The sequence below is a fragment of the Nuphar pumila genome, chromosome 11 (genome assembly GCF_984573655.1).
Source record: "Nuphar pumila chromosome 11, dmNupPumi1.hap1.1, whole genome shotgun sequence".
In the NCBI taxonomy this organism is placed as follows: domain Eukaryota; kingdom Viridiplantae; phylum Streptophyta; class Magnoliopsida; order Nymphaeales; family Nymphaeaceae; genus Nuphar; species Nuphar pumila.
Window position 1 is genome coordinate 8,119,369 of NC_143259.1, and position 27,648 is coordinate 8,147,016.

Genomic DNA, 27,648 nt, shown 5'->3' on the forward strand with positions numbered 1-27,648 from the left:
ATACAATAAAAGATAAGATTCGGAACGAGGAGATACGTAAGAAGGTAGGCGTTGCACCCATTGAAAATAAGATGAGAGAGAATCGTTTACGGTGGTTTGGACATATTCGGCGAAGGCTTAATGATGCTTCAGTTAGAAGGATGGAGAAATGGAAAAATATATTAGTTAAAAGAGGTTGGAGTAGGCCTAGGAAGACTTGGATGGAGATGATAGGAAAGGATATGAATGCTTTGAACCTCACCGAGGACATGGCATTGGATAGAAATGATTGGAGGAGAAGGATTCATGTGGAAGACCCAGAATGATTTTCTTTTTTGGTTCATATCGCCGACCCCAATTGTTTTGGGACGAAGGCGTAGTTGTTGTTTGTTGTTGTATATAAAGTTCTGTATACAGATCCTTGTCTGTTGGTTTCACTAAATATGCATGCTTTATATGGTGTTTATTTCTTTCTTTTCGCTTTATATTAGTATGTGCAAACATGCACGTGAGCACATGCTCACACACACAAAAAAAAAAAAACCTCATGATACTTCAATTTGATTAAGAAAATTTTGACTAATACTTCAATTTGTTGCTCCCAATACTGGATTGATAGAAATTTATATGGTAATATATCATTGAAACTTGAAACAATTGGACTAGTGAGCAGCCTATTTTAGTGTATAATATATATACCTTACTAATTTTTCCTTGAGTAATTGGAAGTTCTCTATTCATTAATCGACCTTCTGGTTTTCTGTATAACTTTCAGATTATGATGACATATCTGAATAGATTTCCCCTCTCTGAATTAATAGCATAACATGATAGAATGCTCTTTTTATGTTTATATTCTATTTCAGAGTGGGCATTATTGGCTTAGCTGTTCTACTCTGAAAACATATGTCACATAGGTGCGGATGCAGGTGTAGAGGGTGTGACAGCAATTTCAAAAAACTGTGGTGCGGTGTGTGTGTGTATATATATATAGATAAATCTGAACTTGGTTAGGGTCTTGGACAAAACTGGACCTCAGTTTGGTTGACTTCACCTGACACAAAGGAAGCCATATCCAAGTGTCACACCCAAGTGGGTGCAGGTGTGGTGACCTGTTAGAAGTGTCGGTGTTACATAACTGAAAACCTTAAGTATCATGTGCCTTTGTTTTTCACTTTCTACTGCAAATCTTTTCTTATTGGTGTGTTTATTCTTGTTATTAATTTGAAGCAATAGTAGAATTGGATAATGTGTTGTACTTATTCCTTTCATTGCTGAATGCTTATCTGTTGATATTTTTAAAGGTTCGATACAAGGAGAGTCTTCCAATGGTCCTTCATGGGATAAGCTGCATATTTCCTGGTGGGAAGAAGATAGGGATTGTTGGTCGTACAGGGAGTGGAAAATCTACTCTGATACAGGCATTGTTTCGTTTGATTGAACCAGCAGAAGGAAAGATTATTATAGATGGCATTGATATTTGCAAGATAGGCCTCCATGATCTTCGTTCTCGTCTTAGCATCATTCCTCAAGATCCTACTTTGTTTGAAGGAACCATCAGGGGGAACCTTGATCCACTTGAAGAGCACACTGACTACCAAATTTGGCAGGTGAAGATTGATCTGTTGTTACCCATTTCGATAAATCAGGTCAAACGTTTGTTGTTCTCTGACCTGATTCTTGTAATGCCTGTAGGCATTAGATAAATGTCAGCTTGGAGACGTAATCCGGCAAAAAGAACAGAAACTTGATTGTCCAGGTATTTTCAACATGCTTCAAGTGTGTATGCATATGTGTGTGCTTATGAACATGTAATTATATAACCAGGGGTTAAATTCCCAGAAACTAGCCAATGCTCTGATTAATGCTATTAGTCTTTTTACAATAAAGGAAATGGTGCCAATAATCAGTGAGTTTTCTGTTTTAGGTAAACTACTGACACAGTCATGGTTTCGTTTAATTACAAGGGGGCAGAAAAAGTCATACACAATAGTAATCAAGCAGGAAAGGGAAATTACCATTTTTCGTCATGTGCTGCCACAGGGTATTAGTTAGTTCCTGGATTTTTTGCACCAGCCTTTGGAGAAAGATAGTTGAGGATGGTGGTGTAATCCTCTTCTTCAGTAACAGTTAGCGGAAAAAGGGAAATTATTAAAACAGTGCCCTGCTAATTCCTTTGTGTGTGTGTGTGGAAAAGGCAGAATATCCATGGTTGAGCAATGTATCAAGTACACACATGAACACTCGTATGAAAAAAATACACACATAAACACATGCACTCACACACAAAAGTTATGTACAAGGTTATGTTTTTCCATTAGATCCATCAGATGGGTGGAAGTCAGATTCTTTCAACTCCCATGGTCTTGGAGCAACTGGTTTCATGTTAAATAAACCATGTACTTGCATACATGTTAAGTGGGTGATTCAATTGCCCAGCTTATCTCTATCGACACTAGTACTTCTGGATGCTTCTCAGTGCTGCCATCTACATGTATAGACTGTATAGTATATATTATGTAGGATATATTATATGCCTTTTTATGTGTTTTATATTTCTTATATTATTTTCTTCATAATTCAGTAATACTCTATATTTATAGTCTCAATGCACCCCACATGCCAATATATGTCTAAAATAAGTCCATGCACATTAACATTTACGTAAAATTGCCTTCTGTTGATTGTGAAGTACATGTGCTGTATGCATGGTGTGCTATCTTTAACAAGTGAAAAATGTCTTTGTTTATTTCGGGGGCTTGACAAATGACCTTGTGCATCTGACAACGTGCAGTTTTAGAGAATGGAGACAACTGGAGTGTCGGACAAAGGCAGCTTGTGTCATTGGGCAGAGCTTTGCTGAAGCAGGCTAGAATTTTAGTGCTTGACGAGGCAACAGCATCTGTTGACACAGCTACTGATAATTTGATCCAGAAGATCATCCGGACAGAATTCGGGGAGTGCACTGTCTTAACCATTGCACATCGTATTCCAACAGTGATCGACAGTGATCTGGTTCTGGTTCTTACTGATGGTAAGTATGTCTGTCTAGATCATGTAAAGACATTTGCTGGCTTCACTACAAACACTTTTAAGAGCATGTGGACAAGTTAATTATGCTTAACTGTTAAATTATTTGCATGTATTGCTAGAGATCCTTGAAAATTCCATTTACTATGAGGGCGGATCAGACGCAATCACATTGCAAACTTTTAGTGTGCCACTGCACCTGAGATCCCATCTTTGGGATACATCCTGTCAGCTGTGGGGCCTAACAGCATATGGTGGGCTTACTAAAAGTATGCAAGGTGATTGCACCTGATCCCCTTCATTTACTATAGCCAGAAGGGCTGAGAAGTGGACCTTTTAGCATTAAAAAAAATTCCCGTTAGATTTATTTCATTTCCTTAGTGTATGCACTATTCTTTTGACAAACTTAGCTACATTTCTGCAGATCAATTGGTGCATCAGAATGTGTAGACTGTTCTTTTATTTCACATTCGGGGGGTTGGGAATTGTAGTACTGTGACAGCATGACATGCATTTCAAAGATGTAGCAAGACTGGTGCATATGGAAGCTCCATCTAGAAATAAAAATTTTAGAAATAAATTTTGGAAGTTTGGGTGCTGATAAAAAGGTGGCTTATAGGAGCAGCTGTTCCTTTTCCTTTATGTTTTCAAGGATGTCATTCCTAATATGGTTACTTATTTTTATAGTCGCAAATATCGGTATTGGCTGTAACTTGGTGAGGCTATTTCTCACGATATTATAGGTTTGGTGATAAATTTCAGGAAAATCTTTGGGATTAAAAAAATATATATATAAATAACAAAAATAAGTAAGAAAATATTATTTTTAGATAATAAAATAATATATAATAAAAATAAGTAACAAATGCAAAATAAATAATAATAACACATTTAAAATGTAAAAAATAAATAAAAACAGTATCATTAATTGATAATATCATGATATTATTAAATTAGCAATATTTACAAATACTGTGACCTATAATATCGTTTGCTGAAAATACAGCGATAATATCACCGATATCTCTGACTATGCTTATTTTCTGTTAAAGAGAACCAGGCACTATTATTTTGCACAGGGAAACTGGATCGTTACTATGGTTTTTAGAGTTCCATTTACTTCCCACAATTCATTAGTAGCTCAGAAATGCTGGAACTGAACTGGTTCATGAAAGAGAATACTGGCGTCTGATGTGATAAGAAATCCTTTTGTTAGTTACGGAGGTTTGCTTTTAGATAATCAACACTGCTGGCACAAATGGACCAGTTATTGCTTCAATTTATGTGGTATTTTCTGCTATATCATCTGTTATACCTTAAAATTATCACTTCCTCTTATTATGTGATGCAAAACCATTCAGTCTTGTGATGTTTATGAGTTGCTTCTAGATATTGAAAATGCTAGTTTTTTATTTCATACAACTCTTGTTCATCCATCGGTTTCATCTTTAGTGTAAGGCCTGACAATTCTCAAAAACTTTTTAAAGCATTCATATTTTAAACATCAATGGAGCATTCGTTAGTTAAATTTGGACTACCATGTTTCTAAAATCAGCATCTCATTTGGTAATGCTTGCTCTTATTCGTTAATAATCATCTGTTTTGCAACTAAGCTTTTTTAGTTTTCTAAATTCCTTGTCTCAGGTAAAGTTGCAGAATTTGATGGTCCAATGAGGCTATTAGAGGACAAATCATCCATGTTTTTCAAGCTAGTCTCCGAGTACTCAACACGATCAAGTAGTGTCTCAGATGCAGCTTGAATTATTTAGCTAGTCCATGAAACCAAAGCAATGATGCAAACACGTGTTCTGGATTCTTTGTGCAACTGGAGTTGATCAAGACAGCAAAACCAGCACTCCGTTGGGACGGAGGATCGCATCCTGTACAGAGCACTGACCTGCCTTGCACAGACAAGGCAAAATCGGTGGATTTGGTGTGTCATTCTCAATTTTCCATGGATGAATGGCTGCCACTCTTGCGTAATGAGAGGCCTGTGCATATAAATAAGATCATTCTGTGATCAGACTTGAACTGAGCCCACCAAGGGCAGATCTACAATAATGTCATCTGGTTACAGGGAGTGAGATGAGTCCCTTGCTGTTTCTTATACTGTTGGCGCATTTTGCACATAAGCGCGTGGTTTGAAAGGCATTGTTGTTATATAGTTGATTTTCGCTTTCTAGTTTTCTGTCTTTCTTTTCCCTTCAAGTGGCGAGGCATTATTTGGGCCCATATGAAAACCCGTTCAGACTTTATTGGTTATGATGGGAAAGTTCTTGGAATAACCAAATGGTGAGGGTATTCTCTTTCAAATAATGAAATATGCAAAATATCCAGCCAAAGATATAAACCACCTATTAGGATATCCCGAAGAGCAGAGATTGTTGCGTGGACTTTGAACTTTATTCATAAGCTTACAAGGGCTCCGTACACCGGGTTTGATTGATTGGTTTAAGACATTCAAGCTGGAGATAGCGAGTTTGATACCTGGGGGGCTGATGTCGGTAAGAATGAAACCCTGACCACACATCTAGCAGCTAAGGCCCCCTCCCCACTAAACTAAACCCCTGGGGCTGACCTGATCGGGTGTTTGCCTCAACAAATATCATAAAGAAACCTCCCCCAGAGAGAGAGAGAGAGAGAGAGAGAGAGAGAGGTTAGTCCAACGTGTACATATTCACTTATCATACTGAACCCAATTGTTGAACTGATATGGGGGTTCTCGACAGTCAAAAGAAAAGTCGAAACTTTGGAATTTTAAAAGAAAGAGAGAACAATGTTCCACTCTATACTCGAAATTTTCTGTCTCTAAACAAAATCCAAGAAACTCTCTTGCAGCCTATATGGCAACCTTACTGTTTAGAGACGGAGAATATTTGGAATTTTTATTACCATCAAGTTAGTATTTCAAGCATCTATGCATGCGGGCAGCCTATGTACCCAAGGAAGTAGTATAGCACATCATTGGCAAGCTTCAAGATTTTAAAAGAAGCACAATCTGGTTACTAGGGGAGACAAAACAAGAATAGATGTGGAACCATCTACCACACCATATGATCTCGTAGCAGTGACGTGTAAATAATGTACACAAGCCCTCTGTTAGTACAAGTTGACTAATGGAGAGACGCAGATATTTTCATTCAAAGCCAATGATAACTTGGACAAGTAAAAAATATATTAAAAGAAAATCAGAATTGCTGAATTAGGAAAGAAACGAATACAACTTCATTAGCAAGAGACAATATATACAAAAAACAAGCCACTACAAAAATTTACACATTCAACTTTCTTCTGGTTCGGCTTTCCCAGATACCAATTCATCTGGGCATCCCTCAGCCCCTTAATATTTCACAGAAAGTTGTTCCTCAAAGTAAAATATAATCAACCAACTGTCATAGACTGAAATACCACCATATCATCTTGCATTTCTGCCTTCTCTAACCACCACTTTCTTCCTTTCTGTAGACATTGACATGGGTATGTAAGATATCCATAGCAGTGGCACCAATGCTGCCACAAACTGCAAGCATATACCAAGTGGCAATCTTTCGTAGTTTCCGTTTGACATTCCAAGCAGAGAAGAAATCACAGCACCTACACATCCACTGAAAATTGATGACAAACATAACATTGACATGAAGAAAGCTAGAAGGGAACCTTCATATCCTTTTGGGCATCGGTTGGCAAGCAGAATAGAGAATGGCAAGATCCTAAACTGTACAACTGCCTCAGCTAATGCAGCAAAGCATGAGACATACAGAGCATTGGAAATTCCCAGCCAAAGGTTGAGTTGCTTCACTAAGAAAAGGTCAGATAGTATGGAGACTGCATATATGATCTGCACTGCACACACTAATTTTCTGATTGGAATTTTTTTTAAAAAGCGATTGTATAACACACTCGCTGACAGAACAAGCATTTGACCAATCACTTTCGATAGTCCGATAATGGATGGATCAACATTTAGGATCTGTGCTTGGAAGTAAAACATGGATCCAGAGAGCACAGGAACTATGGCAGTTGATACCACAACCCAGGATAAAGGAAACAAAATGCTTGGTTCTCTTATCACCGTAATCAGATCAGAGACCTGTTTTCTTATAGTTTGAGTAATGGTTTCCCGGAGGAGACCAAAGTCTGAATTGGATGAATATGATTTTGCAGCTGTGAGGTTTAGTGATTTCTCTCTTGTACTTAGGGAAATCCAAAGGAATGAGCAGAGCAGAAGGCAGAATAACAGAAACATAATCTTGGGATTGTTGGTTTTTTGCAGGATGAATCCACCAGATAAGTTACCAAAAAGTCCACCAGCAGCTAGTACTATCCAAGCATAGGACTGAAGCTCGCCAACCTTATGGCTTTTACTGCATTCAGCAACCAAAGCATCGCTCGCAACTTCAGTGATGGATGCACCCAAGTTGCTAAGTAAAATGCAAGCCATCAGAGCAGGCAACGCTTCACTGGCAACTGGGACCAGGGCCATGGTTCCCCAAGATATTACCTGCAAAAAGACTATATGTATGCACAATTAGCCCAAGTTTAGTATTAAACATTTCTATGGCTGCATAAACAGTTTGCTAGTTCCACTTTTTCTACAATAATAAGCAACACAAAGTAGTCCCACTGGAAACTTATAACTCTTAAATACCAATTGCAGATTTACCAACAAAGTAGCATTCTTGAATCCCCAAGTTCTCATCTTACTAATAAGATTTCTAAGGTAAAAATCTCAATTTGAAAACCAACAACAGAATCACAGTCAGAGATCAATCAATTCCAGTAGACATCAAGAAGCCCTTATTCCGAAATGATACCGAATGTTCTGCATGACAACGACTTCAAGATAACAAATTATTTAATATCCAAAAAGTGAACAAATTATTCAATTTATTTGAACCCCTGAGACAGAGATAAGAGTAAAAGCTAAACAATCTCAGTAACAAATTCTCCTTAAATGCCTGTTCTTCTTTCATAAAGGAGATGTAGAACTAAATAAGAAATAAAACTTGAGAGAGAGAAAAACCAAGAACATGAATAATTTTTTACAGAACCAAATGTAAAATTTACAACTTTGAGCAGTTTTTCATGATGGGGTTTAAACAGAAGCCACAGAATTAATAGAGAAAATACCAACCTCCAATAGAAATGTACGGCACCCTGTGCTCATCTCCAACATAAAGCACATCAGACACTAGACCATACAGAGGTTTAGCCACCATAGGAAGATTGGCCGTGTTCTGAACTAATTGCAACGTCGACGGGTTAATCTGAAGCACATCCTTGAAGTAGAAGTTGAGTGCCAACCACGGCAAACACCTGAACCCCTGTACCCAATACCCAAAACCATTCAAAACAAGCATCTCAATCCCATACTCCTCTCTCACTTCAAGAAGCCAGCCTTTAGGACTAATTGGTTGATGGGTTTTCCTCCTATTTGGTCTTCTTTGAATTGGGTTGGGATTCAGGAAGGGTTTCCGCGGTTGGGTTCTAGAGTTTCTGGTGCTTCTCCAGTTGGGGAATGAGTTTTTGGTGTTCTTGTTGGAATTGGAGGCGGTAAGCAAGATGGAGAGGCGGTTTGATGGCATAATATTACCTCTTCCATTGGGGAAACTCGACTGAGATGGGTGGATATGGAGATTTAGTCTATTACAGAAACTCATTGTGCTGGTTTCCTTAGTTCCTAAGAGAGAGAGAGAGAGAGAGAGATGCTTCCTTTTTATTCACAGCCTCTGGGAGATTCTGTTCTTCAGGGAACAGAAACCCATCAAAGAGTTCAACAAGCAACGGGCCAGAAGTTTTAGAATATGCTTGGAGAGAGAGAGAGAGAGAGAGAGAGAGAGAAGGATCGAGAGTTACGGAGCTCCTTGATTGCCTACGAGAATCGTGGGGTCAGCGTAGAGCCTATCTCACCAAAACAAACAAAAATCACTCCAAACCAAACCAAAGCCTGGAGTCTCTGTCACCAACGTCCAAAATCAACAAAAATTTACTCCAAAACCATGGCCACGACAACATGAGAGAGAAAGGGGGCATTTTCCGTAGGAAAGTGTCGTTTTTCCCTTTTATTGTTTTGAGAAATGATTTAGCATCCCTCCAATCTTATGATGGACAAATACCAACCATCGCTTTGCTAATTTATGGGCAAAGATTTAGGGTTAGGGAGTGAGATTCTAATTCGGTTATAGGGCCGTCTCACGAAATACTTAGACATGTGATGGCACCTGATCCTAGCTCGTTTCAATTCAACCGGCCCTTGGTTGACCTTGTCTTGCTGTGGTAGTTTTCAATTACTTTTGAGTTTGAAATGCTACAATGTTCAAATTGACAATGTTTTCTTATTGTTTTTTTTTTTTTAAAGGCAAGCTGGGGTTAGTCTGACCCCCACCACTTACTCGTACCACATAGGTTTTGAACCTGCAACCTCCTATCACAGGAAGACATGCACTGACAGCTCCTACCTACCATCCAGAATGTTTTCTTAGGGCCTGTTTGGGATCTGTAGCTGGGATGGAAGTTTATGCATTTGAGGAAGTGGCAGCTGGGTAGCTGCCAAATCCATCCTTTAAAGTAAATACAAAAGAGAAAGGGCCTCACTTCCCATCCCAAATGCATAAACTCCCATTCTAACGCCAAGATTCCAAACAGGACCACCATTGGCATTTGACCAAGATTTTGCCTCAAGAACACCAAATGCATAAACGCCCATCCCAGCACCGAAATTCCAAAGAAGCCCTTATTGTATTTTGCACGAGAAAAAACGGTGTTGGGTCAGGAGACCTACCACGCTAAAAAGTCCTGATTTTTTGTCATAATATGCCCAATGGCAAATAGTCTTTCACATGTTTAAGAAAGAGCACATCCTCCCTTACCCACCCGAGAGCCTATTGCTGTTGTCATGTGGTAAGAAATGCATATCCAAGATTCAAACTCTTTTGACGCCATTCAGCCTGAACACTACAAGCCGACCAACCTAACTTGCAGTCATGTCCTCCTCAACTCAGAGTTTTACCTCACAGGAAGGTGAGCCCATTAAGTGACATGGTTCACGGTGAGGGTTCCTTCATCATAAAAAAAATTGATTGGTGAATCTCAAAAGCTAAAGCCATCAATAGTTCTACACAAAGAAAAATGTCGCAGCATACCAACGGCATACCAACGGGGGCTCTGCCACCTTGTGTTGGGACATTGCAAGTTCGAATCCCAATGGTATGGTTGTATAACTGTAGGGGTTTGCCTAACCTCAGCTTTCTCTGTCAAAAAAAAAAACCATCGCAGCATAAGTAGGGTCATATTAATATTATAGTAAGCAGGAAATTTTGGTAGAAAGGTGCATTGAGGAAAATAAATGGCTTTGGCCCATATTTGGAAATTAGAAGTAGGGGTGGCAATCGGGTTGGCGGGTCAACCCGATGGCTTGGTGGGTCAGCATACCTCAACCCGAACCCTACCCATTTATTAAACAGGTCGACTGTGGCGAACACAAACCCGACCCATTTATTAAACGGGTAACCCAACACGACCTGCCAACCCGTTTAATAAACGGGTTGGGTCGGGTAAACAGGTTGGCGGGTTGACCCACCCACCTAACCCATTTATTAAATGGGTCAGGCGGGTTGGCATACCCCTAACACGAACCTGACCGGTTTAATAAACAGGTTAGGCGGGTCGACCCGTTTATTAAACGGGTTAGTTTAAGCCCAACCCGAGCGGGTTGGCGGGTCGTGTCAAGTTTTGCCACCCCTAATTAGAAGCAAAAGCTTGGCCTCTAAACGGATTTTTTACTATTTTTTTTTATTTTATTATTTCAAGAATAGGGGTATTTTGGTCATGCTGACAAGAAGTCACGGGTCGCGTTTGTGTTTGAAAATGATGTTAAACGGATTGGTGGACAAGAAATGATGGCAAACATGGTGGAGATTTGGAGCATTTGTACGTCCACCGTAGGAGTGTCCATTGAGGTCCTACCTTCCTAGTCCTCGTCTGAATTAACCCTTCAGAATCTAGTGGCCCCAATTTGTTCGCCTGCTCTCTCGAAGGCTCTTCAATACTCCAAAAGTCCAAAAAGAAGTCTTTGACTTTTCTCCCTGCTCAAATGACTCATACCAATGCCCACAAGTTATAGCCCCAAGGCCCTTCCTTTAAGAACAAAAAAGGATCCCATCCTGACAGTTGTATCTTATGTCGATCCTAGCTGTCCAGCTGATGAATCTGGACGGTTAGGATTAGTCCACATCGAGGTGTGAATGTGGGCCAATTCTAGACGTTGGTTGGACAGCAATAATTGGATGTAGGATGGAACCCATCTTATGTCAAATGATGGGATCCGTACTTTTTAAGAACAAGGATCCTAATGACTGTTGTTGGCTGTGTGTGTGTTTGTGAAGCATGCACACCATTGGCCAGTCTCACTGAATTTCTTGTAAATAACAACCTCCCCATGCATGACTACCTGCACGAAAGTATGAGGGTGCACTATGCTTTCCAACTATAGTGCTAGGGAAACCCACATAAAGCCACTGAAGAATGGAAAAGCATAAAAACCATTGAAGGAAAACAAAACCATAGGCGACATTGTGATTAATTTCATGCTTTTGGTACAATGAATGAATGCGTAAGACACTAGGGGTATGGATAAAAAATGACCAAAATAATCTGAATATAACAATTAGCCAAAGAGAAGCAAGCACCTTCCCTGAATTCTAAACAAGAACATGCTGAATTTAAATCTAAAGTATAGGCATAAAGGTAAAAGATATGAAACAAGTTTGTAAAAATGTTTCAGGATTTATGGAAAGATGGAGCTCAAATAAGGGAAGGAGAGCTTCACTCACCATGTCAAAGAAGAAAAAGGATGGCATATTTAAATATGGACTAGAACTTGAAAAGGAAAATTAGTCTTTCCCTTTTTATCTCCTCTTTGTGTGAACAAGAAGGTTGCTGCTAATCTAGAACGAGTTTTTTTCTTGCTCTTGTGGAAAAGATGACAAATTTGTAACTGATAAGGCTTTAGCTGGCACCATTAGTAACTTCAAATGCATAACTCCACTATATCTTCCACTTTAATTATAGGTTTCAATATCAACACGCCGATGATTGTGCAACATACAAGCAACTTATATTCCAACCACACCAACCAAAAAGCAAAACTTATGCTGACGCCACCAAAGTTTCAAAAGCAAATTTGCAGGGGATTCTGTGCCCGCTAAAAGTATCAGTGTGTCACACCAATGAACTCCTTATCGACCTTCAATAAGAAAAATATACAGTAACAATTATTAGGCTTGCCAGTTATTAGATTAATGTGTGAGAGATACAGTAATAGACTAATAGTAGTAACAGTAGCAGCAGACTCAACAGTAACAGTACTCTCTCTCTCTCTCTGAGTCTTAGGCATCCTTATTGTCCAAAAGGACCTTGTCTTTGATAGGATAACATGATAAAGAAAATCAGCAAAACATCCAAGCAGTAAGAATTTCAAGCAGGAAACTTAAAAAACTCCAACATGATCAAATTCAAATAGACTACCACTGCTACAACATCTTGCTTCGGACATGATATTTTAATTAACAAGCAAAGGCTTTCTTGAAAAACTTTACAGGAAGCCAATCAGATCTTTCAAACACATCTAGAAATTGAAGTGAAGGATAACAGAATGATTTGTACTGGTCAATTCTTACATATACATGTGAGACATTTATTTGCAATTGTTGAATGTTATTTCTGACACAGGCTCATCACCATAACCACAGAACCCCAAGAGAAGCACACGTGCATCATGCACTACAGTACCACAATAGACAGCCCAATAAAAACTTACATGTTCAATATACCTGTCACATAATCTCCAAAAATGAAACGTATGAATTTCATTAGGAAGAAAATTCCCAAATACACCCCATACAACATTCCAAATGCTGATGTTCATTGCCCATATTTAACAATGTGCTTGAAATTAGGCCTGGACAACATTGTGCAACGACTCATACATGACTTCATAAAATACCCAAAGAAAAAATGCAATTCTGAGGCTTGCAGATGTGGTTGCATCACAAGGTACCTTTAATGTCTTTGATGCGACTTAATATTATGGTAATAGATCAAAATTTGCTTCTAGCAATTGGTAAACTTCAAGGAGTGAAGCAACTCTAAAATCAGGTTGTAGGTCAGTGAAAGAATCAGGAGAGGCATATTTCCCTTTTTCATCCAGCAAGCATGTAAAAGCACCTGCCCTTCGCCCACAAGCCACCTGCAAGATACAATTATGTGCAAAGCACAATGAATTTTATTGTTTACTATTCCAAGAAATGGAAAACTAAAAAAAAATGATCCCATGAGAATGATGCCCCTGCAACAAAAGCCATTTCCAAACTTGGCTTTGACTTGAAATAAAAGAAAACTTTATTAAACTTTGAAGAATATGAGATATATATCCAAAAAAGTCCCAACATCAAGACCAAGAAATTGGTGTTAAACCAAAACGGAACCAAAGACCTAGCTTTCCAGTCAATCAGATCACTGGACATAATTGAAGATAATTTTAGATATCAGATGGGTCAAGAGGGTAGAAGCTTTTAAGGAGTAGGTAGTTGATGTTTCATTTTAGTCACCATGGCACATTTTATATGGACAGTGACCTGGATAACAGTTTATGGAACTGGTGGGGGTTATGAGAAAGGAGTGGCACAGTAAGCAGCGTTCTTTCATATGACTTGCAGCTTGAGGATGGACTCCATGGATGGAGTTAGCTGGATGTAATGAAAATCTCACACACAACATCATCAGTTGAGATTTGAAAAAGACAATGTCATGGGACAAGGCAAAGAACATGCCCCGACACCTTTCAACACAAAAGAAAGCCTCATACGAGCAAGCTTTAAATTTATAAAAGGATCTGAAAATTCTAAAATTAATTCTTTGTTTTTACTCCCATAAATTTGAAGAAATCTGAAGCAATGGTAATACCCCAAGCCACTTGCAATATTATCATTATAAGACGGAATGCATATGCAGTTCATAAAAAATTGTAATTGCAACTCCAGATCCAATTTCCAAAATTTCATTTTCAAGCTATATGAAATAGGAAACATAGTTTGCATTTTCCAAACTATTCACAAAATAAGATATGAAAGCAAAGCAATCCTGGCTATAAGAAATGATTGTTGGCGGTACCTGCATAAGATCTAGAAAGTCAAAAGGCAAGTCGTTTGTAAAGATTCCATAGGCAATATTGATGTGAATAAAATTTGCAAGATTCAACAACTACTCACATCATCCCGAAGGCTGTCACCAATCATCATTACTTCATTGGGCCGAACATCCCATACTGAGCAGATACTTAGTAGTGGAGCCGGATCAGGTTTATAAGGGCGAAATTCCCTGCTTAGAGCTGGAGTAAAAGCTATCTGTAGAATTAAAAGAGAAGTGTAAACAAGAAACCAAACAGATTGTAGCCTGAAAAATCTAAATATTTCAAAATTTAGTGTTGCCTGCCTATCTAACCAACCATGACCTACCTTCATGTTAACTATTTGTAAAAAGTTGACAGATGAAAGAATTATTTGATCGACATCTCCATATTGCAGAGTCCCTAACTATGCATATTTACCCAACAAACAATAATCAACCTATATATTCCATCATAGTTTGCTATAATTTGATAATCGATGGACTAAGAGGGTGTCAGATCTACCTCGTAAAACTCTACTCTGATCTTGGCTTCTTTGTTCATCCATTAGATACCGCGTTTGAGACCAGTAACATTGATAAACCAGATCTGAGATTTTTGGGCTGAATCTGAACCTCCTTCACATCAGAATTCTCTCACTTACTCAATATCTATTTGCATTTATTCTATAAATGTTCGTTGGTTTCTTTTGTCTCAATAATGTCTTGCCTGTTCAGACAATCCATCCTGTGGAACTATATCACAGGGATACGGAATTTAGGGTCCTGCGTCCAGCTGTGGAAGAAGTTCATCATGCATTTAATTTAGGGAAGTTCCTATTAGATACCTTCCTTTTACATGAAATTCTGAATGAGCATCATCTTTTTCAAAAAGGATATTTTGGTACCTAAACATATGCATAAATAGTCAATCTATGCTTTGTGTTCATGGTGTTCTTTGACTGGTTAAGAATGACAGATTGGGATATTCTCATGGTGCTTTTTGATAGCGTAGGTCATTTTCTGACCATCTTCAGAAAAAACATTAAGTACTAAAACAACCGTTTTTTCCCCTTTTAAGGGTGTTATTTCAAGTAAAATGTAAGTAACCAAATGAAAAATATTTTCCTGCAGGCATTGGCACCATCAGTTGACTAATGTTTGTTGTGTGCCCATGCACATGCGTGTCCTTGTGTGTGTGTGTGTGTGTGTGTGTGTGTGTGTGTGTGTGTGTGTGTGTGTGTGTGTGTGTGTGTGTGTCACATGGATGCCATGAATGCAAGAAATGTTAATAGATTTATGCCATCCACAGAGAGAAAATTTATATGCAAAGTCGAATTAGAATTTTTTTATTATATACATGTAAATAACATGCCCATGCTATCACCAATCAAGCTTCACCAAAACTACCGAAGAGATGATTTTATTCATGGTCAAGTATCAGAATAAACAACCTTTCACCATCAAACTTAACATACCCCAAAGCGCAAATGAAACACATCAACAGCTGCCTTCACATTCCGAGTAATCAAACCTCTTCTGCACAAGGAAACAACAAAAAACTGCCTCATGCTTGATGATCAGTGATTACTCAATAAAACCATAAAATGACTTGTTATCCACAGAATAAGCAGGTTTAAGATTGATATTGACGGTTCATCCCAATTAAGGAAGAGTTGGTTCTAGAGAAATTATTAGGAACCACAATATGAGAGTTATCTTAGCCCTTTTATCTAAGCACACCTAGTCCATTTATTGGATCTGAGGTCTTCTTTTCTGCAGAGAAACCTGGAATTGCTGATCCTTTGGCTGGAACCAATTCAAACGAGACAATTCAGGCTTTGAAATCCTATTAGACACTCCCTCCATTTTTGAAGAAATACGAGATCTTATCCAGAATGAGACAACAGAGAGCTCTTTATGCTTCTCAAGAATGCAACTCACTGACAGCATAGTTAAATCTGAAGCCTCTTCTTTAGGATATATCTTACTCTGTTTTCTTTTTATTGTCATACTTCAGTGTTAAAATTATCCCGAGAAAGAGCAAGACAACTTTTTGTCAAGCAACAGTGCTTGAACCCTAAAAAGGAAAGTTATTATCCTATATAAAGTGAAGAGGTATACCGTATTTGTCTAGCATCAAGAAATTCACAAAGTTCCTTTGCACCTGTAGCATAATCGTTGTTCTATCAGAGGTTAGCGCAAACACAGGACCAATCAAATCAGGAAGGTTTGTATCTTCAAGCATCCTGGAAGGCTAATCTAAGATTCATTTATATTAAAAATACACATCAAATTAATAACAAGATGGTAGAAACTTAATCATCAAAACATAGCATTGAAAATATGGAACTAGAAGCAAAACAGATCAGGTGATAGATGCCCAATCTCCTAAATATAGTTTATGGTACATATCTAGAAACTTATTGAAAGATGACAACGGAGAACCGATAGAAAATTCTAAATTCTGCTCATGAAAGTCCACAATGTTTCTATAAAAATTAGAAAGTGAATATTATTAATTCTACAGAGAAAGATATGCACACTTACAAGTGAGAGGAGAAGATTTGTCGAAATAGAAAACATGAAGTCAGACTTGTGAACAGTCCAGAAATATCCATCTCTAAGAGAATGTCATTCTACTTGGATTAGTGTTGTTGAAAGCATGATTTGAGGCTCACTTTTAGTGCCTTGCTTTAAAAGAGCAGCCCAAATTGCTTCAAAGCACACTACCAAGGTGCTTAAGTTGATAGCAGCAGCCAAGCTTTTGCACAGTTGCATTTTAGGATCATCTTCTGAAACAGGGCCAACTAGTTTTGAATGAACCATCCTGGCCAACATGCTTTCAATGAACCATCCTCGCCAAATAATCATCATGCCTCAGTTACCCATCCCTTCCAGCTTAGGTTGTTTATTTAAATGTATCTTAACTAGTTAACCCCATAAAGCTCTTGGACGAAGATTTGAGACACAAGATATTTGTCTGACAATCTTAACGATCTTATATCATGCAGCTGATTTCTGGGCTGCACTTGCATATAGAGGTGGAAGGAAATGATGTGGATTTTGCAGCAAAATTTCTTGATATATATGTAAGATGCAGGAGTACCACGTTTTCAAAAATTATTTGATAAGGATGAGTTTCCATGTAAAACTGTACATTCTCTAGTGCATTTAGAATGAATCAATGAAATAAAGCTGTTTATCGAGACGAACATTGCCAGAAGATCAATAATGCGAGGGTCCTTATGTCACCAAGTTATTAATGAACACACTGTTAGGTCAAGGTATCCATGCAAGCAAATATGTACAAGATGATAACAGAATGGGGATTAACTGGAAATTATAACAATGTACTACATTCATAGCTGGAAGATAGACAAAGATTTGCAATGAAAGTGCTTGTGATTCAGATGAATCCATTTTTCCTGATGAGTTAAGCAACAGAAAAAATTTGACTGTTTTTGTCCCATTAACTGCACTTTTCCAAGAAGGGAGAGTCGAAGGAATTTTCAAGGGTTGTCAATATGTGGTGTGAATAATAAGTTTCCTGATCGCATAGCGCTACAAAAGCAACCAAGGGAAAGTAAGTTTTATTTATCTACGTTTATCCTCTGTCATCGGCATAATGAAACATTGATGCATAAAGATTATACACAAGGAAGAGAACAAAACTAGTTTGAACGTTGTAACAGTTTTTCATGAAAATCATGTGAACCCCACTCACGATTTATGAACTACATTATCAGTACCCTGTAGCACGAACTAAAGCAATCTAGGAAGTAAAAGTTAGTCAAAAGAAGTAAAACGCAACACAATCCATTTCACAGAAACTCTCAAAACATGAAAACCTGAATCAAAACTAACACCACCCACTTCACAAAAACCCCAAAACATGAGATCCCAAATCAAAACCAACACAACCAATGTTTCGCAATCTCTCAAAAAACGACAACTCAAATTGAAACTAGCACGGCCCATATAGCAAAAACTCGAAAAAAGATGACTCCCCATATCAAGACGAATCCCACCATCCCTTTCTTTTTCTCTTTCCTCCCCGAAACCTCGAAAAGGCAAGCAATTCTACCGAATAACAAAAGACACCCAACTTCACCTGGCATGATCTGGAGCTGCTCGAGGGCTCGGCGCTCGAAATCGGCAATGATCTCGTACGCTTTCTGCTGACTATCGGGGCTCCAACTCTCAATATGATGCAAGATATCGACACCAAGAGAAGAGGACGACATGATGGAGGCGTAGTCGTCGCCAAGAACCGCTCTGTACATTGCAGAGAAGTCTATGACGGGGACGGTGAGGGTGCCATCCATGTCGAAGACGACCCCTCTGAGCCTCCCCTTCGATGAGTTCATGGTTTGGGGTCGAGAGGTGGAGAATTTGGAAGCCATCGACGGCCGCAACCAGAGAAGATTTCTCGATAACGAATTCATGGTTCTCGTGGGGGCTATAAAATCCCTGGTTTTTTCGGTGGTTTTTTCGCGACTAATTTCGCGTTTTTCTGTGATTGAGAGGTGATGCGTCCCGAGAATAGGATGCGAATTGAAGTACCCTTTTTCAAAATTTGCGATTTCCTTGCGTTTCTCGCCCTTTAGTTTTCTGTACAGCGCTGCTGCATGGAACGATGCAAGAAGGTCGAATGTTGAGCGTTCATCTGTCTAAAGACTCTAAACGGGTTCTGGTTTCTGGTAAACAACCGCAATCGTTTTATTTGCTGGTTTTCTTTATCAGGCGGTGGAGTATTATTTACATACTTCACATTACATGCAGCGTCGCTGCATGATGGCATGCAAATACCTGCCTTGACAGCCACATGCAGATACCTGCCTTGACGGCCACATTTAACCTATCTTCATCTCCAAAAATGATGAAGATGGATGGTCAATAGTAGTGTAGCTGCATACTGAACATGCAGCGGCGCTTCATAAAAGATTACCTCTTATCATAACCATACCCTGGAGTATGGACGCTTGTAGTCATATTTTAAGGTGGTCCTCCTCATCAGTATCTAGCAACTCAACTGTTGTCGAATTAGGCTCCCTTTGCAATTTTGCATCTTACTCTAATCATCTTCATCATCATCAATCTTCATGTTGGTGGGCTTTACAAATTCTATAATTCATTTGATTTTTCCTTTTCTCCATATAGACTTCTTCCCGGTCTTCAGTGATTTTATGTTTTTTCATTCATCTCATTTACTTCGTCTCAATACTATAATGTGTCTTCATGCAACATATCTAAACCATCGTAAACAACATTATTCAAATTTTTATTTACAATGCTCTTAATTATTTTCTAATATATTTATATTTAATGATCTTGTGCTATTTTATGCATCCATTGACACATTTTTGTGGTTTATCTTTTTTAACAGGGAGCAGTCTAGCACTCAGCGATGGGTAAACTTGCTTCTATTTCATTTAGAAAAAAAAAATGCCTGCTTCTATGAACTAAATCATTCTTAAACTCTGTTTCCAAGTCGGTATTTGATAGTGAAATATCAAATCTTGAACATGCAAATTCCAGGATTTGGGTATGCTTGATTAACCCTATGGTAAAAAACATACAAAGTGAAAACAGTTTAGCCTTTCTACAACTGAATATTGAATTTGCTTTCCTTTTAACGAGGAAAGACCGAATAAATTGCAACGGATAGAAAAAAATGATGAAAATTGACCTTAATGTATGATTTTGTCTGAGTATGCTGCTACGTCTCAGAGCCTGAACCCTTCATGATTCTTTTCACATCGGCTGTCCACCACCAAGTCTCCAATATGACAACCACCTTCTCCATCTTACCATCCAATATATCCTTCATCAATCTGAAGAAACCCTCCAAAGCAACTTTCTCCTCTATGCAGTTCAGAAGCCAAACTGTATGCAGCACTGATGTGATTCACCATTATACAATTTTTTTTTTTATGATGAATGCATGCATATGAATTATTCTATCATACACTTACATGCTTCTAAGAGTCCATAACATAACATGGATCATCCATGAAAATCTATATACATCAAAAGCAAGCTTTAAATAAACACTCTTACCACCAATAAAAATTCTGTTTTAGCATGTACAGAATTTCATTTCATTCAAAATGTGAAAAGAATTAAGAATATCCTTCATGTATATTTACAAAAAATATGGTTTTAAACACCTTTTGTAATAACCATATTTTTTTTCTCGTAAATTAATTGATTTGGGCTTGAGATCCACATTTCAGATCCAGGATCTATAAAGGGTATATACTTATAATATCATATATAACGGGTTTCCGATTTTAGAAAAAAAGGGTTTTCATTTTATGCAAAAACAATTTCAATTGATTGGATTTGCGAGTTGTTTAACATTGTTGTCAAGGATTTTGGCTTTCAAGTTCTGTTGAGAGTGTTTACCTGCGATGTTTAACATTGTTATTAAGGGCATATACACATCAATTTGAGCTTGCAGTGGTGTTGTTACAAATAGATACAAAAAAAATGGTATCTGAATAAAGTCTGACTTGTGATTCCGGTGTGATCATTCACGATTTACTGATATACTTGTTTATTCACATCATGTTTTCTACCTGCCTCGTTACTCCGGATTTGCTAAAGGGGCTAGGTCTTCCTTTTCATATGCTCTCTCAATATCGACTCTAATTAGATATGTTGTGATCTAAGAGGCTTTTTCCTTATAATTTGAAGAAGGTTGGTTGTGATTTTTAGTTAGGACTCCTATGCTTTCTCAGTATAAATCGTACTCAGACATGTGATTTTCAATAATATCTGTGTGACACCGTTACCTCTATGGGTTCTTGAATAGCTTCTGCTTGGGTTGACAGTCTTGCCAAGTCATTAAAAAATAAACACTTATTGTGAAAGGTTATGCCAATATCAGGACACTAAAGTATCCTACACACATGCACTCAGATACATACCAGTCACCTCACCTTCTCTTCCCTGTGTTCGGCAGATACCCCAACGACCTCCGCTTGAGTCGTTCATCGCCATCGGCATCCCTGAGCTTTTTTCAAGCGTTGATTGTGAGGTACGGGTTCTTTCTTTTGAATCATATGAGCAATCGAATACCGATTCGATTTTCATGTAATATTTAGTGCAAATTCATGGTTAAAGGGTGATTTTATGGGTTCACTCTAGATTACATGGATGAGGATCCATAGATCCTCTTTTATATGGGTGTTTTCGGTTTTTTACACAAAAAATTTGTGTATGGGGTTTTTATACAAAACCAGACTCATATTAAGTTATGATCAAGATTTATTTTTGTTTGTTATGATCAAGATTTATGTTTGTATATATATACATTAATCTGTGTTTTTTGTTCTTGAATTGGGTTCATGCTGGATATAGTTTGAATGACTTGATTGATGTTTATAAAACTAGTTTTTTTTAGGCACAGTTAAGATCAATGCTTAGGTGATGATTAGGTTTGCAAAATTGTTTTCAAGTTCATTGACTCAGCAAATTGCATATGGCTATATACAGATTCTCATATGAAAAGTGTTCATGTTATCCCCTGGTTTACATGTGTTAAAAATTTAGTTTTTCTTTTTACGCATGTGAATATATGGACATGTGCATCTATTAAAAACATGGATCATGAAAGTTTATTGTTATTGCGCTCGCATGCTTATATACTTGTATACATGTTTTGCTAGAGGTGAATCAAGGAAAGAACGATATTTTTCTTATGCTTAGAATCGACATGTTATGCTTGATTAAAATATTAGTGCAAAGTTGCTTGCAAATGCATGTGCATACACATGATACATGTTTGCATTTCTGAATGTGCATATAAATTTTCAGAAGGTGTGGTGTGCATGTATTTTGGTTCTCGAGACATGTCAAGATTTGAAATTATTTATATGCTTTGACTTGATGTGACGTGCTTAAGCATTATACTATATGAAGTTTGTTTCAAATGCATGTGCATACAAGCATTGATGTGTGTTTTGCATGTACATAAATGCATGAGTTGTTCACTTGTCCCAATTGAGATGATTCATGAGGGCAATGTTTAGAAAATAACTTCAATAGCAGCAACTAAAACCGAAACACATGAAAAAATCAAATCAGCAGCTCAAATGAAAGAGTATATACTTCTTCAACCGGTGTATTGCTCTTATCGTTTGCCAATCATCACATGCGGAAAAAGATGTATTTCTGGAACAGACATGGAATGCAAAGCAGAAGGATTCTCATATGCATGTCTGAAACTTCAAATGAAGTAGAATGGAATTGAAGCCTTCTTCTTTTTTTTCCTATGATAAGCATTGTGAAGGACATCCTTGAGAAGGGATTCATATATCACCTTCCCTCACTAAGATTGTGCAAATTCAATACATGCAAACATGATATTCTTGTCTGAGGAGAAATGTTTGATTTATATTTCTTACAAATACATTTGATCCAGTAACATTTACCTTCAATCATATTAACCAAATAAAGAAGCAAACTTGTACCTCAAATAAGAAGAGGTTACAGAAGAGGTTACAGAAAAGGTTGACAAATTACAAGTAACCAACCCTTTTCTTCATTCATTACATGCCATTAGGAGGAAAAAATAAAAGCTTATATGGATACTTGTCTTCTTCTGTGAAAGATAGTTAGGACCTCTCATCTCCTACCCAATTGCCCTTTTCTTTAGGTCCAGTTGGCCCTTCTTCACCATATAGCTCTGTTGGAAACCGATTGAAAATGCCCTCGACAGAGAACCTGATTGTAACTGGCAGAAGACTGATAATCTTTTCCAGTTCTGCTCTAGAGTTATATACAACCTTGGGACCCCATTCTCTCATATAGTTAACCCAGCGTGGCTCCACTACACTGTCATCGCCAAGATACTCTGCCGCTACAATCTTGTATTTGACACTAGAATCCACAAAAAGGCTGCTTCGGGCAGCATCATTCCTTATGCCTATTCCTAACTTGCTTGATCCTTGAAGGTACACCCCAGGGTGTGGGAAGCTTGCATGCCCACTCCTTGATGAATAAACTACAGCTTTGTTTCCTTCAATATACTCCAAATCATAGGCAGACACCCATTCACCGCTACTGTGCTGAGAAAAGTAGATACTCCACAGTTCACCAGTAAAATTGTTAATCCTGAGAGTAAAATGCTCCCAGTCACCAACATGCTGTCCAATCTTTCCAAGGGATATGTTTTTCATACCAATCTTTAGAGTAGCAGGACCATTGAAGGGACAAAAAACCCACATTGCAATATCAGTAAATGTTCCGCCTAGTGCAGGCTTCACATGTACATACAACTCTGCGCTTTCTATATTTCCAACCTTGACATAATGTCCCCTGTCATCATTTGGCAAGTCTATCCAGAATTCACCATCATTCGCCCCACCAGAAGGCAAGTTTGAGCCATTAGAATCAATAGTTTCACCCATTACAAAACCCCTTCTGTACATGAGAGCTCCATTTTCGAAGAACCATGACACTGCAGAGGGCAGATAAATTTCATCCGGGTGAAAGAAAACAGTAGGCCCATAATTTTTAATAAGAGCATGGATCTGGTCTAGATTGGGCATAGCCTGCGGAGAAGGATTGACATTCTTCAAACAGTAAACATTCAGTTCATCTCCAGAATTCCATAATGTACTGCAGAAAAATGTCCCAACAGCCACACCTTTCTCCCACATGCCCCGCTGACAAGGCCTTACATGCCAGACCTGAAAGGAGGATAATTCAAGCATCAAAGAACAAGTTTCACAGACTTCGGTAAGATCAGCACGAACACATTTCACTTCTTCAATAGAAGGTTTCTCAGGAGTGTTAGTAACTACATATCCCATAGCTTTATAGCCATTTGGTGGACATGGCAACCAAAAGTATCCACTTCCATAACGGTTTGCCCCATCCCATCCATCTGTGCTCCAAATCAAAATATACTTTAGCGGTTGCTGCAGTGCAGGAAATTTTGATACCACATACTGGTTGCCTAAACTTAGCGGTGTAGCACGACCCTTGTCTTCTATGGAGGATCCCAAATCTCTAGCCACCAGAACAAACCCTTGCAACGGTTCATCATTTGGCTGGCCATAGTAGCCAAGACTGAAGAAGCCATCAGGTATCTTTACTGGCTTATAAAATGTAACACCCTTATTCTTTCTCTTTAGCAAGGTACAGCTCCAAACTTTTTCAAACTCAGTTACCTGAGCAACTTCTATTTCTCCTATATGGATTCTTCCTGTAGCAAAGCCTTCTCCTGAGCATAAAAATATACACGTTTAAATGCAATTCTATGAATGCAAATCAAGATGATTGTCAATGTCAATGACAAAATATAACCAATGAATGCAAATCAAGATGAATGTGAACACAAAGGACAAGATACAAACAAATGAAACAAAGCATCATAAGAACTAAAAATTAATGGCTAGTGGAGACCACACTCTGTTATGATATACTATTGTTGCTGAGGAGAGACAAACCCAGTTAACATTCTATGCACTATGGTTTGGGCTGACAAAGGGAGGTATGGTGGCAACAAGGCAGTCCACCATGCCTCATTATTTAGTTTTAGTAGGATAAGTATAACCAACTATGTTGAATATATATATATAAGGAACTAATGAGTAGAAATCAATCTTTTCTTCAAAAAAAAAATCAATTTTTTGTAGATCAAATGCTGCGGATGCGATCTACATGGTTTGTTTAGTAGGAAACATGTTTTGAATCATGTGATTATGGCAAGTAATTAGGTTTTTAAAGGGGTTAAAAAAATCAACGAACCCACAATGTGCTAAAATTTCATAACTCAAAAAATCATGTTTTTATGTCAGAAAAGCATGATCCAAGGCTTGATCCTTAGCAAACAAACCATGTTGAACACATCTATATTGTTAGATAAAGTCTATACAACTTGCATCTATGATTTCTAGCTCATTAGTTTCTTACCTTCATTAGTAGCGAATACTCTCTCTCTCTCTCTCTCTCTCTCTCTGTGTGTGTGTGTGTGTATATATATATATAAAGAGAGAGAGAGAGAGAGGACACTTCATTTATCATGCTAGCCCATATCGTTGTCATACAACTAAAATTCAGACCAGCTAACAATTGAAAATAATCACTAATTTAGAGAAAGGACGAAACAATTGTTCAACTGCACGCACCAGAACTTCACTAATATCAAGTGGTAAATCATCTACTGCTATCACCGAGATTTTGGGGTTATAGGAAAACATGTCACCTTCATGTTAAAAAACACAGCGGTATAGAAGAGCTGTTAGCCACTTCTACCCATCGATCTGAACGTCAATACATCACTGGAAAACCACCTACATGTTCTAAAAGGCACCAAGTTTTGCAGACGGAGATGCCTTTCCATGTAAACTATTCATGATCTGAACGGCATAAATCAAATAAAACATATAAATTATGTACCATCTATCAGGGCTCTTCAGGACCTTTAGCAATAAGAATACTCATGCGATTTCATATATGTATGTATTATATGTGTGCATGCATGTATGATGTACACAATCCCTCAATGACTAAAGAAAACGTGTCAAATGGACTTCAAATTCATAAAACTTTGTCCGCAATCAGTTCGTCTCAAATTACGCACCATGGCGTTTAGTATCAGCGTTCTGACACAGCATCGAACAAATAAAAGCAAAATAACAGCAGCAAAGTAAAAACAACAATAAAATATCATAGACACCATCAATGAATACGAGAGAGAGTTTTATACATCCGAACACAACAAAAACATAGATATTCTAAAAATTGGAATCATAACAACCAGGACAGAGAGAGAGGGGGCAAAAATCATAAAGAAAACCCCGACATCACAATCACCAATCAAATTCATCAAACAAGAACCTCCCCGCCTCCAGATGACAGGAAGTCATACCCCCAACTAGAAACACCAACAACAAATGATTGCTCAAATTTTCCCAACCCCAAAACGAAAAGAAAAACAACAAGTACGGTACTCTGAATCAACGATTACCTCATCAACCAAAAGAAAACAGGTACTCTGAATCAACGATTACCTCATCAACCAAAAGAAAACAGGTACTCTGAATCAACGATCACCTCATCAACCAAAAGAAAACAAAGAGAAGAAAACCACAACAAATAAAACACACCATTTTAAACCACCAATCGACAACAAGAAGAAGACGAATAAACAATTCAGTTGAAGATATCACAGAGCAAAATACCATCCCCAAACACGAAACTCGCTCTAACAAAAACAAAGAATCCCGATCTTAGAATCATTACCACGAGGCCACGAAGGGATCGGAGACGGCAAAGAGAATGGCTGAGGTTGAAAGGACGACTCCGCCCACGCCCCATCCGAAACAGAAGCGCTGGACCAACAGAGGCAGTCGCACCCCAGCATCTTTCCCGGCCTCCTCCGATCAAGCCGCCGAGAACCCACTTACCGTTCACCGTTTAAGAAGTGGGTGGTCTCCATTTCGATGGCAGAAGGGCCAGAGATCTCCATGGTTGGTCGCTGGAGCGATGGCGACGATGGTGGACCTCTTTCCTGCCTTTTGCTTTTCATCAGGAAGCGAAGAATCTTGACTCCTTGGCGTTTGGATCTTTGAAAATCGGTAAGAACAGCAATTTGGGAATTCCGATGTCCATACATCCCGAATTCTAGTGCGTAATAATCACTAACCACCTCTCAACGGGGGGGGCCTGCATGGTTGGTAGGATCTATCAGTGTACGTCTCCTTGTGGTGGGACGTTGCAGATTCAAAACCCATTGATACGTTGAATAGTAACTGGTGGGATCTGCCTAACCCCAACTTACCTTTCAAAGAAAAAAAATTACTAATCACATGGATATCAACGGGTCGGATCTGGTTCGGACTCAGGTAAATCCGAACCCGGATCTGACATTGAGGTGTGGTACCGGGTTCGGACCCAATGTTGTCAGAGTCGCTCTGAATCGGCTTATTCACCTGTCATTTTAAAAGGTTAAATTTTTTTAAATATTTTTTACTGTTTAATAAAAAGTATCATCTGATGTAAAAAGTTTTTCAATTCAATTCGATTCAGGTATTTTCTTAGGAATCGATTTCAACAACATCGTAGACACGGGGGTCTACCATAAAGAAAACCATACTGGGTCCTATATTAATTGCATGAACCCGATTCGCTCCACAGCTTATAAAATAATATTTTCTATCTCATTTACGTTGAAAAATCGTGAAACTTAATTGGAACACGGGTTGGATCCGAGTCTGATATAAAATTTCACAAACCATACCCAAATCCATATATTAATCAGACCTTTTGGGTTCAACCCAGATTCTAATTGGACCTTCTTCTTTGACACCAAACCCTCGCCCTATAGGGTTTGATATGGGTCAAGTCTAAGTCAAACTCAGTGGTTCAAAGTGTAAGGCTGCTAAATGAGCCGAACGAACAGAACATAGGTTGTTTAAACTCAGCTCGTGCTTACTCAACCAAAGCCGAGCTCCAGCC

General features: G+C 38.3%; 4 protein-coding genes across 5 annotated transcripts in view; 1 reads left to right on the forward strand and 3 right to left on the reverse strand.

Annotated features, from left to right (window-relative positions):
* The window catches only part of LOC149821829 (ABC transporter C family member 5-like), a 33,427-nt gene extending 28,238 nt beyond the window's left edge, over window positions 1-5,189 (forward strand). Inside the window, exons 8-11 of the mRNA XM_089981447.1 lie at window positions 1,284-1,589; window positions 1,675-1,738; window positions 2,774-3,013; window positions 4,654-5,189. Of these exons, the coding sequence (XP_089837573.1) occupies window positions 1,284-1,589; window positions 1,675-1,738; window positions 2,774-3,013; window positions 4,654-4,769 (726 nt within the window). The 3' untranslated portion in view covers window positions 4,770-5,189. The remainder of the gene's footprint in view (window positions 1-1,283; window positions 1,590-1,674; window positions 1,739-2,773; window positions 3,014-4,653) is intronic.
* A 993-nt stretch (window positions 5,190-6,182) lies between these two features.
* LOC149821830 (putative folate-biopterin transporter 9, chloroplastic) lies at window positions 6,183-8,844 on the reverse strand. The gene is made up of 2 exons (XM_089981126.1): window positions 8,144-8,844; window positions 6,183-7,521 (listed from the first exon to the last, which is right to left on the reverse strand). Exons 1-2 carry the CDS (start codon window positions 8,667-8,669, stop codon window positions 6,425-6,427), a joined length of 1,623 nt encoding a protein of 540 aa, XP_089837252.1. The 5' UTR covers window positions 8,670-8,844; the 3' UTR covers window positions 6,183-6,424.
* Window positions 8,845-12,092: 3,248 nt separating this feature from the next.
* LOC149821831 (Haloacid dehalogenase-like hydrolase (HAD) superfamily protein) lies at window positions 12,093-18,701 on the reverse strand. Of its 2 annotated transcripts, none has more exons than XM_089980791.1 (5): window positions 18,287-18,701; window positions 16,297-16,339; window positions 15,651-15,711; window positions 14,277-14,411; window positions 12,093-12,253 (listed from the first exon to the last, which is right to left on the reverse strand). In XM_089980791.1, exons 1-5 carry the CDS (start codon window positions 18,618-18,620, stop codon window positions 12,221-12,223), a joined length of 606 nt encoding a protein of 201 aa, XP_089836917.1. In that variant the 5' UTR covers window positions 18,621-18,701; the 3' UTR covers window positions 12,093-12,220. The 2 variants fall into 2 exon arrangements, with proteins under 2 accessions (XP_089836917.1, XP_089836916.1); XM_089980790.1 differs by lacking the exon at window positions 12,093-12,253 and adding an exon at window positions 12,818-13,255.
* Window positions 18,702-22,558: 3,857 nt separating this feature from the next.
* Window positions 22,559-26,697, reverse strand: LOC149821832 (hypothetical protein At1g04090-like). The gene is made up of 2 exons (XM_089980991.1): window positions 26,434-26,697; window positions 22,559-24,409 (listed from the first exon to the last, which is right to left on the reverse strand). The coding sequence occupies exons 1-2, from the start codon at window positions 26,552-26,554 to the stop codon at window positions 22,797-22,799; spliced, it is 1,734 nt and encodes a 577-aa protein (XP_089837117.1). The 5' UTR covers window positions 26,555-26,697; the 3' UTR covers window positions 22,559-22,796.
* Between the last annotated feature and the right edge of the window lie 951 nt (window positions 26,698-27,648).

Excerpts from the sequence above, each read along its gene's own strand:
- LOC149821830 (XM_089981126.1), bottom strand. The coding sequence starts at position 8,669 with ATGAGTTTCTGTAATAGACTAAATCTCCATATCCACCCATCTCAGTCG. Across the intron at positions 7,522-8,143 it reads GCCGTACATTTCTATTGGAG|TCTTTTTGCAGGTAATATCT; the intron begins GTTGGTATTTTC and ends GCATACATATAG.
- LOC149821831 (XM_089980790.1), bottom strand. The coding sequence starts at position 18,620 with ATGAATTCGTTATCGAGAAATCTTCTCTGGTTGCGGCCGTCGATGGCT. Across the intron at positions 16,340-18,286 it reads GCAGCTCCAGATCATGCCAG|GTGCAAAGGAACTTTGTGAA; the intron begins GTGAAGTTGGGT and ends ATTATGCTACAG. Across the intron at positions 15,712-16,296 it reads CTTGATGCTAGACAAATACG|AAGAGGTTTGATTACTCGGA; the intron begins GTATACCTCTTC and ends TTCCTTGTGCAG.
- LOC149821832 (XM_089980991.1), bottom strand. The coding sequence starts at position 26,554 with ATGCTGGGGTGCGACTGCCTCTGTTGGTCCAGCGCTTCTGTTTCGGAT. Across the intron at positions 24,410-26,433 it reads GATCCCTTCGTGGCCTCGTG|GAGAAGGCTTTGCTACAGGA; the intron begins GTAATGATTCTA and ends TTTTATGCTCAG.